This window comes from Indicator indicator, chromosome 2, assembly GCF_027791375.1.
Source record: "Indicator indicator isolate 239-I01 chromosome 2, UM_Iind_1.1, whole genome shotgun sequence".
NCBI classification, from domain to species: domain Eukaryota; kingdom Metazoa; phylum Chordata; class Aves; order Piciformes; family Indicatoridae; genus Indicator; species Indicator indicator.
This window is the reverse complement of record NC_072011.1, coordinates 8,733,678-8,747,026: the sequence shown is the minus strand read 5'-3', so window position 1 is coordinate 8,747,026 and position 13,349 is coordinate 8,733,678. Positions and strand designations below refer to the sequence as shown.

At 46.2% G+C, this 13,349-nt stretch overlaps 3 protein-coding genes across 6 annotated transcripts in view; 2 read left to right on the top strand and 1 right to left on the bottom strand.

The window, feature by feature from the left end:
- MDN1 (midasin AAA ATPase 1) overlaps positions 1–1,043 on the top strand; it is a 111,485-nt gene extending 110,442 nt beyond the window's left edge. Inside the window, exon 102 of the mRNA XM_054399271.1 lies at positions 282–1,043. Within this exon, the coding sequence (XP_054255246.1) occupies positions 282–470 (189 nt within the window). The 3' untranslated portion in view covers positions 471–1,043. The remainder of the gene's footprint in view (positions 1–281) is intronic.
- A 2,367-nt stretch (positions 1,044–3,410) lies between these two features.
- LYRM2 (LYR motif containing 2) lies at positions 3,411–5,949 on the top strand. The gene is made up of 3 exons (XM_054398344.1): positions 3,411–3,455; positions 3,890–4,030; positions 5,391–5,949. The coding sequence occupies exons 1-3, from the start codon at positions 3,411–3,413 to the stop codon at positions 5,469–5,471; spliced, it is 267 nt and encodes an 88-aa protein (XP_054254319.1). The 3' UTR covers positions 5,472–5,949.
- A 2,507-nt stretch (positions 5,950–8,456) lies between these two features.
- Positions 8,457–13,349, bottom strand: part of ANKRD6 (ankyrin repeat domain 6) — a 40,898-nt gene continuing 36,005 nt past the window's right edge. For 2 of the 4 annotated variants that reach the window (XM_054396430.1, XM_054396445.1), the window contains 2 exons: positions 10,460–10,578; positions 8,457–9,039 (listed from right to left, as the gene is read on the bottom strand). In XM_054396430.1, coding sequence (XP_054252405.1) covers positions 8,457–9,039; positions 10,460–10,578 — 702 coding nt within the window. The remainder of the gene's footprint in view (positions 9,040–10,459; positions 10,579–13,349) is intronic. The other 2 variants (XM_054396437.1, XM_054396452.1) reach the window with 1 other exon arrangement.

Here is a 13,349-nt window from a genome sequence, read left to right as displayed (position 1 = left end):
TTTATAGAACTTGATACTGCAGAAGCTTAATCTTAGTCTCTTCTAGCCTGTAAGTTGTTGTTTAGAGATCTTTTATCTGAAAGGGCAAAAGCTTTGTGTTCAGCATTTGATTTACCATTGAACACTTATGACTTTAATCTTAAAACTCTCTAACTTTGAATTTAACAGAGGAGGAATTAAAAGTGTTTGAAAAATAGTATCAATAATATCAAAGGCCTATAAAAGATGCAGGTAGTGTAATAGTTACAATTATTTGTTGTTGTTTTGTTTTTTTTCCCCAGGATTCTATTTTGGACATTAAAGTACCTATATTCAAAGGACCTGGGGAATTGCCTGAAATCAGATCTTACATGGAAGAATTCCCATTTCCGTTCTACATGATCCTTAGGGATGTGAACTCGCTTCCGGAAACCCTGAGTGATGCCCTCAGGCAGTGGTTTGAACTGGTGACTGCCTCAGACACTTTGTAGACTTTGTAGACAAAGTCAGTACTGGATTGCTGCTAAACTGCTGAAGGGAGTTGACAAGGTCTCTTTGTAACCGGGATTACTGCTGCCCTCTGGCACTCAGACTGCATAAGAGCAAAAGGGTTTTAAGGTGCATTCTCCCACGATTGTCAGGGGAGAATGATGCAGTGGTGAGACACTGTCGTCTTCTCCCTTTGCCTGCTCCCACAAGTAACAAAACTTTCTTCAACCTCTCTTGTAATAACTTATTATTAAAAAAAAACAACATGTATTTGTAATGTTCACAGGGGTGAAATTATTCCTGCCACTGTCAACTGCAATAAGAGAAATCAGTCTTGTTTCTGGGAAGGCATTTCTGCGTTAGAAGAACTTCAGGTGTCTTGCAAAAAAGCATTCCTTTACTTCACCTATGTGGCTGGTGGAGCAAGGGTAAGCAGATAATCTTAAACAGCCCCCAAAAAGATCAGTATTTCAATACTTGAAACTATTCTGCAGTTCAACACATCCTATTTAATTATTGCTGATCTTTGTCCTGACAAATCAACAGGGAGTTCCATGAATAATGCCAGATGATCATCCCTGTATTATCAGTTTACACTGTGAAGTTTGTCCCTCTGTCCAAGGCAGACATTGAGGATGTTTCATCAATCCAATGCCCTAGAGCATGGACATGATTTTTCATTGCAAAAGCTATGCATCTTATATTGTCTGTACTAATAAAAAGAGGTACCACTGTTTTATTTACAATGTCTGGTCTTTCAGTTCAGCAGAGCTGGGATAAATTAACCAAATTGGCTGCACAGGAGCGCTGTGCATTCTCTAGCAGTGCATAAATGTGAATTTCATAGGAAAGTAGATTGTGATTTATGGCACTTCAGCACCTAGCCTCCTTTTATGAGAACATGCCAGCACAGAGTTTTGGTTATTGCTCCAGTCTTTTAACTGCTCAAGTGAAAATCTGAGGGGCAACTTTGTTTAAATGCCCCTAGGATAAAAATCTTTAAAGATTTTTCTTTGCAAACAAGAATCGAAGGTGTCTTAGAATACGTGTGGTGCTGGAGTCAAACAGAAAACGGCTGGAAACGTGTCTTCTTGATGATGAAGTTGTTCTCTTTGGCTTCTAGATAGAAAAACCTTCCTGGAGGTATTGCTGTAGCTGTTCTGAGGGGTAGCAGTGGCACGACTCAGAGATGTAGATTTAGATTGGATGTTAGGAAAAAGTTCTTTACAGTGAGGGTGGTTGAGCTCTGGAACAGGTTCTCCAAAGTGGTGCTTGAGGCCACATCCCTGGAGATACTCAAGGTGAGGCTCGACAAGGTTCTGGATGACCTGGTCTGGTTGAGGACAGATGCCCCTGCTCAGTGCAGAGGGGTTGGACTAGATGACCTTTAGAGGTCTCTTCCAACCCAGGCGATTCTATGTACAACAAAGCCAGGAAGGGACTTTTTACAAGGGCTTGTAGTGATAGGACGGAATGGATTGAAACTTGAGGAGGGCAGATTTAGACTGAAGATTAGGAAGAAATTCTTTACAGTGAGGGTAGTGAGGCACTGGAACAGGTTGTCCAGGGAGGTTGTGGACGTTCCCTGTGTTCAAGGTGTTCAAGGCCAGGTTGGATGAGGTCTTGAGCAACCTGGTCTAGCAGAAGGTGTCCCTGCCAATGCCAATGGGGTTGGGTGGAACTAGATGATCTTTAAAGGTCCCTTCCCACCCAAATCACTCTATGAATCTATGTGAACTGGCCCAGCTAGGCTCTTTATACTTGTGTAGCTTTGCTGCACCTCGTTAATGATTAATGAATTTCAGAGCTGCAAACTTAACAGAACTCCATCTCATCAGAAATTAAATGTCAGGTACTATATACTGTCTGTCCAAGGTTCTTCAGACCTCTCGTATACAAATGCCTGCATGCTTTGGGAAATGTAACTGTAGAATTAGGTGGGTTTAGTTCATTAGGTAGTTTTCCACAATGTACTTGCATTCCATGTGTACTGAGTAGTAGCAGGAAACTTGGGAGAAAAAATTTTAGACAATAAAACTTTTCTTAAGATTGCAAGGCTACATTTCCCAGTGCAAACCGTATTTTGTTGCAGGGCTGTCATTACAGCCTGAAACAATTTTACGGGCAATGCTTACTGCACAAATGACTAAACCAAGGTTTTTTCTCTGTAATTAATCAGGAGCCTGCCCTGTGCTTGGCACAGGCAAACGCTGAGTAAGTAACACAGTCAGGAAGGCCATCGGGTAGCTTGTTTTTCCTCTGCAGGTCAGCCCTTTAACTGTGTTTGGGTTTGACATTTAGCACATCAGTGCTAAAGAAACCTTCAGTGCCTTGCACTGTCAGCAAGTTACATGTCTGGACAGAGCTGCAACTTCTTACAGATAAAAGAGGTAGCTGAGTGTCCTAGACTTGCTCAGATTATTTCAGGATCTTACTGCAGTCTTCTGCCTACATCAGTCTTCAAAGCCTTCCACTAACTCTTCCATGAAATGCAGTATTACTACTTTGGTGCTTGGTTTGTTGCTGGAGGCTGTTTGAAGTGTTGGAATTGAAAATGCACACCTCAGCCCTCCCTGCTGCCTCTGGTTACTCTGGTACCGCCTCTGGCTTCCCGCCCCCCACCGCCTGGGGCTCGGCTCCCCAGGCGTAGGCAGAGGTCCTGGGGCCTGGCTCCGCGGTTGCTCTGGGGCACAAGCACACCATCACCTCAGCTCGCAGCGGGGCGGCCTCCCGGGAGTGGGCCACCCCGGCCGTGACCAGCCTCCCTGGAGCCGAGGGTGGAGAGGCGTTTGCCCCACTTCCACCACTGGCTGACACGAAGGCGGCCTTTGCCGCAGCCTCTCCGAGACCGGGGGCCAGAAGCACAGGAAATGGCTGCCGGTCGGCCCCGCCTGCCGGGGGAGGTCTGAGCGGCCACGGCTGTTGGGGCGGAGCTGCGCATGATGGCTGCGGGCAGGCTGCCGCCAGGCGCCCTCACACTGAAGCAGGTAGGGGCGCCCGGCGCTGTGTCCCTAGGGGCTGCGCTCTCCTCTGGCCTGCCGCTGCCCCCGGCTGGGCTGTGTCCGGCCGTGCCCCCCTCGCAGGGCCCTCCGGCCTTGGTGCCAGATGGCAGCAGGGAGGCGAAGCGGTTGGCCGGCGAGAGCTGCGCTGTGGGCCGCCGAGGCGGGCGGGCCTGCAGGGTGGCCGGGAGGGTGAGGCAGCGCTCGCCCTGGTAATGCTGCGGTTCGTGAGCACAACGCCTCGGACAGCATAACGTGGCCCACAGTTGTGGTGTGCCTTTGTGTGAAATGCTACGTCTGTCAGAAGAGGCCATGGGAAACTTGGCGTTTGCTCAAATGTCTCTCACAGCAAGCAGCCGCTGAGGGGGCAGCTCGCAGCAGCGTCCTGGGGCAGCGCTTTGACTTCCCTCTCTCCTTCTCAGTTCCTGAGGCGACAGCAGGTTCTGCAGTTGTACAGGAAGATCCTGCGGGCTATTCGTGAGGTCCCTGGTGAAGCAGATCGTCATTACTTAAAGGACTGGGCCAGGGAGGAATTCAAGAGAAATAAGGATGCTACAGAAGAGGTGAGGCTCAGGGATGATTAGAGCACCTGCCCTGTGCTTTGTCAGTTGGGTTCGTTCTGTGGGTGTCACTTTAGACTGGTGAGAAGTCTCCTGTTAACTGTTCTCTCTCAAGGAACAGTTATAGAATGGCTGAAGGTGGAAGGGACCTAGGAATCATCTAGTTCCAACCCCTCTGCCATGGGCAGGGACACCTCTCACTAGACCAGGTTGCTCAAAGCCTCATCCAACCTGGTCATAATTCCACATCTCTAAATCTCATCCCTGCTGGTGGTGATTGTAATGTTCTCTGATTTGCAGATAATGCGGAAGCCAAAAACAGAAAAAATCTTGGTTACTCAAACCAATGACATTGAATAACGCAATAACTAACATCAACCTTAACTGTCAGGCTTTCTTCTAGCTTCTGTTTTCATCTCCAGAGTCAATTACATTCAAGCTGAACACAATCAAATTGGGTGAATGAGGATACGAAGCATGTATGAAATGCAGAAACCTTTATGTTCCATGTATGTCACCTGTCCTTTGTATTCCATTTTGTTTCTAGTCACTGGTTAAAGAACTGGTGGCTGAATTATGCAGACAAATCGTTACAGTACATAGATCATAGAACGGCTCAGGTTTGAAGGGACCTTAGAGATCATAACCCCAATCTCTCTGCAACTGGGGGCAGGGATGGCTCTCAACTAGACGCAGCTGCTCAAGGCCTCATTCAGCCTGGCCTTGGACATCCCCAAAAAGGAAGCATCCACAGTCTCCCTGGGCAGCCTGTTTCAGTCTCACCACCCTCGTGCAGAAGAACTTCTTGCTAAGATACAGTCTGAACCTACTCTCTCTCAGCTTCAAACCATGCCCCCTTGTCCTATTGCTAGACACTCTCAAGAAAAGTCCCTCTGCAACCTTCCTGTAGGATCCCCTCAGGTATTGGAAGGCAGGTGCAAGGTCCCCCTGGAGTCTTGTCTTCTCTAGGCTGAACAACCCCAGTTCCCTCAGCCTATCCTCATAGCAGAGGTGTTGCAGCCCTTGGATCCTTTGCTCTGTGCAAATACTGCCCACCTGCAGCTGTCACTCCTTACTTGCAAAGCAGTAGACACAGAAGCATTGAAAAAAACATTTTTAGGGGTTTGAATCCAGTTGAAAACTTCAGTTTTAAAGCAAAGCTATAACCAGCTCCCCCCTCACCACATCATTAAAGAACTGGAGAAAATGAATTAACGTATTCACCTGTTTTTTAAGCATCTCAGTGACCACAGCATTACTGCTCACATCAGAACTGTGTGCATTTTAATGTGTCACAGTCCGTGTGCTTGGTTACAACCTGTGCTGCATGCAGGTGTTCAGTAGCTTCCCTTTTGTTTCACAGGATGCAATCAGGATGATGATCACTCAAGGCAACATGCAGCTTCAGGAACTTCAAAGAACACTTAAGCTGGCAAAATCCTGACTTTGATTTTGTGGACACCTGGACTTTTCTGCTGTGACAAGCAGAGTGTTTTTTCCAGAGTGTGGTAACAATAACAGCCTTTGCTGACAACCTGGTAATGTTTGGCAGTGGAGCCTACCACAGTGGGATTTTGTTTGGTTTTGTTTTCTTTCCCCTTCCTCTTCTTGGTGTGGTTACTCTCCCATGTGGAAGTCACTCCTTCACAAAGGGCTTTAAAGAACTGAATGCATGATGTAACAATGGAGCTTGTGCTGTGGGAAAAGCAGAAAGCACCAAAAATTACAACAGCCATGCTGTGAGGGAAATGGAAAATAAAGAAAAGCCACAGTACTTTCTCTGTGTTCTATTGTGGCAGCTCTTAAGTGCTAACAGTCATAGTGGTAATAGCTCACTCTGCACTGTGCCAAGGATTTTTACCAAAATACAGGATTATAAACCTTAAGAAAACATTTTGATTTTCAGTTATAGCTGAATAAAACTTGAGTGATCCTTTGTGTATGAAAATATGAGATTTTTTAGGCCCAGGAATGGTTATTGCCAGGTTAACAGGAAGTACCTTCAAGTTAATAATTAAAAGTATCATAGAATCACAAAATGGTTTGAGTTGGAACTAGATGATCTTTAAGGTGCCTTCCAACTCTCCTTTTCTCCAGGCTGAAGAGCCCCAACTTTTGCAGCCTGTCCCCATCGTGGAGGTGCTCCAGCCCTCTGATCGTCTTCATGGCCCTCCCCTAGACCCACTCCAGCAGTTCAATGTCCCTCTTATGCTGTGGGCACCAGAACTGGACACAATACTCCAGCTGGGGTCTCCTGAGAGCAGAGAGGCAGAATCACCTCCCTTGTCCTTGCTGCTCACACTTCTTTTGGTAGCAGCGCAGCACACAGCTGCCTTCCAGGCTGCAAGTGCACATTGAAAACCTCAGCGTGAGCAACCGACACTCCCAAGTCCTGCTCCTTGAAACTCCTCTTGAGCTCCTCCTTGCCCAGGAGGGGCAAGGTGCTTGGGCTTGTGCTTGGGATTGCCCTGAACCAGATGCAGGACCTTGCACTTGGTCTTGTTGAACCTCATGAGGTTGGCTTGTGCCCACCTCTCCAGCCTGTCAAGGTCCCTCTGGATGTCAGCCCTTCCCTCCAGCATGTCTGCTGCACCACACAGCTTGGTGTCATCTACAAGCTTGCTGCCACTGTCCAGATCTCTGACAAAGATGTTCAACAGTGCTGGTCCCAGTACCAACCCCTCACAGACGCTGCTGCTTGTCACCAGTCCCCATTTCTCCGTCTAGAAAACATCACACTGCAGACTTCTGAGCAACACTGCACTTTAATTGCTTGGCAAAACGTTGACTTTATCAAGATGATACAAAACTTCAGTAGCATGCTTCTGCATTCCTACAGCAGCTGAAACAAAACTGTACACATACCAAAGTGTCTAGGTTAGAGCCATGAAACTAGGATAACTGCAGATACACTTTGCTTGTTGTGAGAGTGCATTAATAAGAACTTCAAAAATATATCATACAATTCACTTTGCTTTATACATCTGCTAAGAAGATGAAAACTTAATTAGTCAACAGTGACTTCAATACTGTAAAGTATTTTGTATTGATTTTAGGGCTCCTCAGAACAGGAAAAAACATTCTCCTTGGCATAAGAGCACTGCCCTGTGTTTGATTTATTTTGAACAGTGAACACCATCTGTTAAGTGAACATTTTTCTAACAGAATCTGATGGAGCCTCCTCGGAGGTATAAGGAGGAAACCCTAAAGGAGTGCAGATGCAACAAGTTACAGTGCCTCAAGTTTCTTTGGAGTCTGTTAGCCTGGACAACAATTGGTCATTGTAAGTTTTCATATTACAACAAAATACATCTGTAAAACCTTTAGAACTTGACAACATTTTATTTCCTGGGACTGTTTGTGAAACCAGTCCTAAGAAGTGCAGACTTACCAGAACCTGGCCTCTCTTGTAGAGTTAGTTACAAGGGGAAAAGGAGAGGAAGCCTTCAGAAAAACAAAAGATGATGGTCTGGATGAGGTGTCTGGGAGAAAATCCTGACTCTGCAGAAAAAGAACCATTTGAGTGCTGGGAACCAAGCTCCCACTTGTTTAGGGGAAGGGCTTTTTCAACATTCTTCAGTTGCTTGGAGGGAAAGAAAATTATACTAAATTTATATCTAACAAGTAGAATGTGGTTATGGGAACATATTTGGCATCCATCACCTAAACAAAAACTTCTCAGTCAGATTACTGGAGTAGAGCCCCAACAATCATGTAACTACAAGAAGCTTTGCAACCAGGACACCATTATCAAAAAGACAATTCAAATTTAGTGTTTGTTTTAATAATGTAAAACCAAAAGAAAAGCCAAGTAGCAAGTGAAGCCCCGTACCTAATGGGATGATCCACCGTGGGAACCTGGCCTCTCCCAGCTGAAAGCCTGAGTCTTGTTACCTGTGTGGGCCTGCAGTTTGAGTTGGTTCTGTGGCTTCTCTCCACTGGACAGAGAGAGGCCATGGGGAGTATCTAAAATAGTGCTGATAGCCCTTCATCACTAAGGAATTTCTGTTGAAAGCTCTCCAACCTCCTGGATTGATTTCAGTATTGGTATGGCCATGTGCTCACAGAGAGCATTCAGTGGCACGCTCTAGCCACACATGACCTGGTTGGAAACATGGAACATCCCTTTTCAGAAAGCAGTTGTGGTTCCTAATGCAGTCTGGTTTCAAGCAGCACCTGGAAATTGAGAGTGCAATATTGAATGGACACTAGGAAGGATCTAGTCTGCAGCATCTCGTTATCATCAGGACAATCTGCATATGAATTCTCCTCGGTTCTGGAGTCCCCAGAGTTACTTCTATTCCAGGAAAAGAGCCTTTAGTTTGGATGCAACAGGCACTGTGAATACATCTATCTGTCAGCATTTCAGATTCCCGTACAGCAGGTTCCAAAAGGAGTCCTGTCACTTGCCTTCACTGCTGGGTAGATGCTAGCTCTCCTTCTGCACCTTAGTCCTTAATTTGCTGAGCTCTTCCTCTAAGCTCTTGATGTGCTCCTTGAGCGCAGCTTTGTCTTGTTGCGCTTTCTGGTTGGCTTGGCTGCGGGCTTCTTCTATCTTCCGCTCATACCACTTCTCCATCTGCGTGGAGACAGCCTCAAAGAAGTACTGTGTTATCTCCAGGGCCTGGGAGGTGTCTCTGGGTGGTGGGGCAGGAGGCTGTCCTGCAGGCAGGGCAGAGGGCTGCTGCTCCTGGCTCTGATGTGCCCCGGCGTGGTGCAGAGCTTTGTGCCTCGACTGCCCACTTTTGCTGGACTTCTTCGTCTGAGTTCCTTTGTTGATGAAGTAGCTGCTCTGTGGTTCAGTCTTTGCAGGTTCAGTCAGGGGCTGCAAAGCAGCCTGAACCTTAACATGTCTTAATTTGGAGCCCAAAGGCTCAGAGGAGGGCAGCTCCTGCTGGAACCTGTGGAAGGTGCCGGCACTAACAGCTTTGTCCTTTGGCCTGACATCTTGAGCAGGGGCAGAAGAGGAGGCTGGTCTGCCAACAACTAACTGTTGCTCTGTACCTACAGAATAAAGCAGACACAAATATATTGAGAAAAGCTCTGGGCATTTGTCTTAGCATTCATAAGCCCTCACTGTTAGCTGGACAAGGTGGTATTTCATGTACCGTGCTGCCAGTGCATTGCAGAGGCTTTTATTAGTTCATTGCATCTTCACCATCAGGTGATACAATAAAGGGTCATGACAAGAGAAAAGCTGGCAGGGAGGCACTGCAGTGCAGCTGCAGGACTACAGACTGACAGCAGTCAAGGCACCTCCTCAGAAGGACATGTAACAAAGATCAGGCTGGATTCCCAGAGCCTGGTGGGATTTATGACCACTCTCCCTGCTTCCACAGGCATTGAAGCCCCATTAACTTTGCAGAGGTAACACATTTTAATGCTTCTGAACTGTTTAAGGCAGCATAGCTCACACTCATGCTACCACAAGATGTCCTGTGTGCTCTTCTGCCTTTCTAGTCTGACAAAGTATCCATGCCCATGTCTGTTCACTCTGCATAGTGCTTTGGAGGGCACACAGCATATTTTGTTCAGAAGCCCTGGGCTTTTGCTAGCATTCTCCGTGGCTGTGGAGACTTGGCCATTCTGCCTGCCTCTTTTTTAACTCAAAAGCTTCCCTAGACAGGCACAGAGAGGTTGGCTTGAACCCTATCTGTGGGTGGCCTCGATCCCTGAAAGGGCTTGAATGTTCTCAGGTATTTTTGTTCTTGTCAAATGAACTAATAATTAAACAGACGTTGGTTCAACAAAAGAGGAAAAAGTGAGAGGTTTATTCTATATCCCTGCAGTTTGAATACTAACAAGGGAAATTAGTTCATGCTCTTGCACCCTGCCATGATAGGTTCTGTGCATCTGAAGAGCACTAAATACAACACATTTCCTTCAGCAGACTTTGGATAATCTGCACAGCTCCCTGACAGGCAACAGGGTGGGAGCAATTCCAGCTGGGAAACAGGAAAAATTTCAGAAAACAGAGTTATTCAGTGCATCAAGGGACTTTTCTTGAAAGACACAGTGACAAGGAAGCACCAGGAAGAGTCAGTGGAGCTCCACCCAACCATGCCTTAAATTATTCCCAGTGGCTGCCTTGAAGTCTATTCTAATCCCACGACATTATCCATATGGATGGGGCAAAGCACACAGCCATAATTAATATCTGTGGTATTCCTCAGTTAATTAGCTGCCTTTGAAAATGACATCCAAATACCTGATGAGGTTGTACCTGATGCACCATCTTGCTGAATGCAAAAATGTTGCCCAAAGCTCTGTTCTGGCATCTGGACTCTGCTCCTTCCCCCATCTTCAGAGAGGCTATTTGGAAGTGTGATATAGGAATGCTGGTGGGAGCCCTCTGACTGCAGCATGGGCTGGTTGGCTTTACAGTCCTTGGCACTGTGGGGGTTGTTCTCAGTATCCAAGGTCTCAGTGAGAGACTCACAAGTGGACAACGTTGATTTTGGTCTTGATGACCTGGAATCTCCAGAAAGCTTGAGCTCCAGATTCTGAATCTTCAACATGCACCAAGTCTTCAGCTCATCAACCAAGGACATCTATAAGAAAGAGACTATAAATTACAGGTCCCTATTACATGTTTAACTCCTATGATTCCTGGGCCACTGAGGACATGTGGTGGGGGCAAAGAGAAGCAAGCTGGGTATCTGCAGCCAGTAGACTCCTTGGCCATGCTGCCATGGGAATATTTAAAGAACTGCAAATGAGAAAAGCTGAAGAACTATGCATTAGCTTTAGTCCATGCTACCAGCTCTTAGATTTGAATGTGCTACCTCAAAGGCAGCTCTTAAGTCCTCTGGTTGGGGGTGGCTTGTTTAATCATACAGCCAATGGTACTTTGTAAGTGCAGGGAACATCACATGTGGTCAAAGCTGCCATTTTTTAAGAGCGAAACTCAAAGCAGACACTTCTGGGACACAGTTTTATACCATTACCAAGCTGTGCCTCTGTTCATTTGGTTCTACACTAAATGATAAATTACTAATAGTTTTCAAATTGCAAAGGTGCTTAATATCACAGAATTACAGAAATATTCTGGTTGGAAAAGACCCTCAGGAGTACCAAGTCCAACCTAGAACCCTACTCTACAAGGTTCATCCCTAAAGCATATACCCAAGCACTACATCCAAACCACCTTTAAACACATCCAGGGTTGGGGCCTCAACCACCTCCCTGGGCAACACATTTCAATGCCTGACCACTCTTTCCATGAAAAAATGTTTACTAATTTCCAGTCTAAATCTACACAGTCACAGCTTGAGGCCTTTCTCTCTTGTATCACTAATTCCCTGTGAGAAGAGACCAGCAGCAGCCTCTCCACAAGGTCCTTTCAGGTAGTTGTAGAAAGCAATGAGGTCTCCCCTCAGCCTCCTCTTTTTCAAACTAAACAGGCCCAGCTCCTTCAGTTGCTCTTCACAAGATTTGTCAGCTGGAGAGACATTTGCCAGTAGCCATTTAAAACACTCTTTTACTCTTTAAAACAGCTCTTTTACTGTCCTATTCAGATGACATCAAGAATTTAGGTCAGGCCCTCCAACACACAGGGACATTTAGTCCATGCCTTCAGCAAAGCTCAGCCCAGTTTTCCCAGTTGTTTCAATCAGACCCAAGAGAACAGCAGCAGTTCATACCACAGCGTGGTAATTTCAGTTCACCTGATGTATCTCATTTCTCAAAGGGAGAGACAAGGAGATGGAGCACAAGCCTAGAGGTTCAGAAGCCAATAGAATACTTACGTCTCTGACTATGAAATAAAAACTAAAGCTGCCTTAGTTTGGCAAGTCCTTTTCTTTGGAGAGAAGTGCTTTGTGGCTGTTAGCCACAGTGTCTTAATCAACAGCTTATGCTAAGATTATCACAGCTGCCAGCCTTTTAACACCGATTTGGAACAACCTTACAAAAAGTCATGGCATATTACTGCACAAAGTGCACTTCTGAATTCCATTTAGGGAGGTGGTGGAAGCCCCATCCCAGGAGGTTTTCAAGGCCAGGCTGGATGTGGCTCTGAACAACCTGGTCTAGTGTGAGGTGTCCCTGCCCATGGCAGGGGGCTGGAACTAGATGATCCTTGAGGTCTCTTCCAACCCTAACAATTCTATGATTCTAAGAATACCAGTAATGAGAACATCAGTTGTATTTTTTTTACCTGCCAGAGTGGAGAAACACAGATTTAGTTTTTGCAGAAGCTAGAAGGGCAAGAGCTGGATCTCTATGGGAACAATTATTCTTGTGATGCTGGTTGAAGAAGCACACAAAACCTATCAGCAGTAATACACAGCTTGGTGATGGTGACTTGTTGCTAAAGTCAGAAGGAAGAACTGAAGCCTTTTAATACATGGGGTAATAAAAGATCAGACAGAGAAGGGAGAGATTCCCATGGCACACAACCAAATGGAGGAGAGGTAAAAGGAACAACACAGATCTTAGCCTTCATTACTATTTGCAGATGTTCCTCTAGATGTCTTCAATGCAGCATAAGCTGAAAAGCACAACTGGTAAAAATTTAGAGTAGGAATTTTTGGGAAACACTATGTTAGAAAGAAGCTATTTTGTTACAGGTCACACACTTCAGACCCACCAAATCAAATTATTACAGTGGGACTGGAGAGTGACCAGAGAAGGGCCATGAGGATGATCAGAGGGTTGGAGCCCATCTCCTATGGGGACAGGCAGAGAGAGTTGGGGCTCTTCAAGCTGGAGAAGAGAAGGCTCTGAGAAGACCTTATTGTGACCTTCCAGTATCTGAAGAGGGGCTACAAGAAAGCTGGGGAGGGACTTTTTAGGGTGTCAGGTAGTGATAGGACTAAGAGGAATGGATCCAAGCTAGAGGAGGGGAGATTTAGATTAGACATCAGGAAGAAGTTCTTCACCATGAGAGTGGTAAGACACTGGAACAAGTTGCCCAGAGAGGTGGTGGAAGCCTCATCCCTGGGAGTTTTTAAGGCCAGGCTGGATGTGGCTCTGGGCAACCTGATCTAGTGGAAAGCGTCCCTGCCCGGGGCAGGGGGGTTGGAACTACATGATCCTTGGGGTCCCTTCCAGCCCTGACAACTGTGTGATTCTGTGACTAGATTTTGTATTCCCCATTTCTAATGCAAAAGCTTTAGAAATGTGGGTCAGAGATTAAGGTGCTGGGTAAGAATAATTTGGTCTTTGAAGCTCTTTTGCCCATTTCACCAGTGTAGATCAGTCTCCAGTATTCTCTCTGCCTGTTGGAATGCAACTCTTGAGCTGCCCTCTCTGGGCTAGCAGGAGCAGCTGCCGCCAGGCCTACCTGCCGCCAGGCCTACCTGCCGCCAGGCCTACCTGC

Bases quoted from the DNA above. Each gene is read 5' to 3' on its own strand.
- LYRM2 (XM_054398344.1), top strand. From the start codon at position 3,411: ATGGCTGCGGGCAGGCTGCCGCCAGGCGCCCTCACACTGAAGCAG. The intron at 3,456-3,889 runs GTAGGGGCGCCC...TCTCCTTCTCAG, and splicing joins GCGCCCTCACACTGAAGCAG to TTCCTGAGGCGACAGCAGGT. The intron at 4,031-5,390 runs GTGAGGCTCAGG...TTTGTTTCACAG, and splicing joins ATAAGGATGCTACAGAAGAG to GATGCAATCAGGATGATGAT.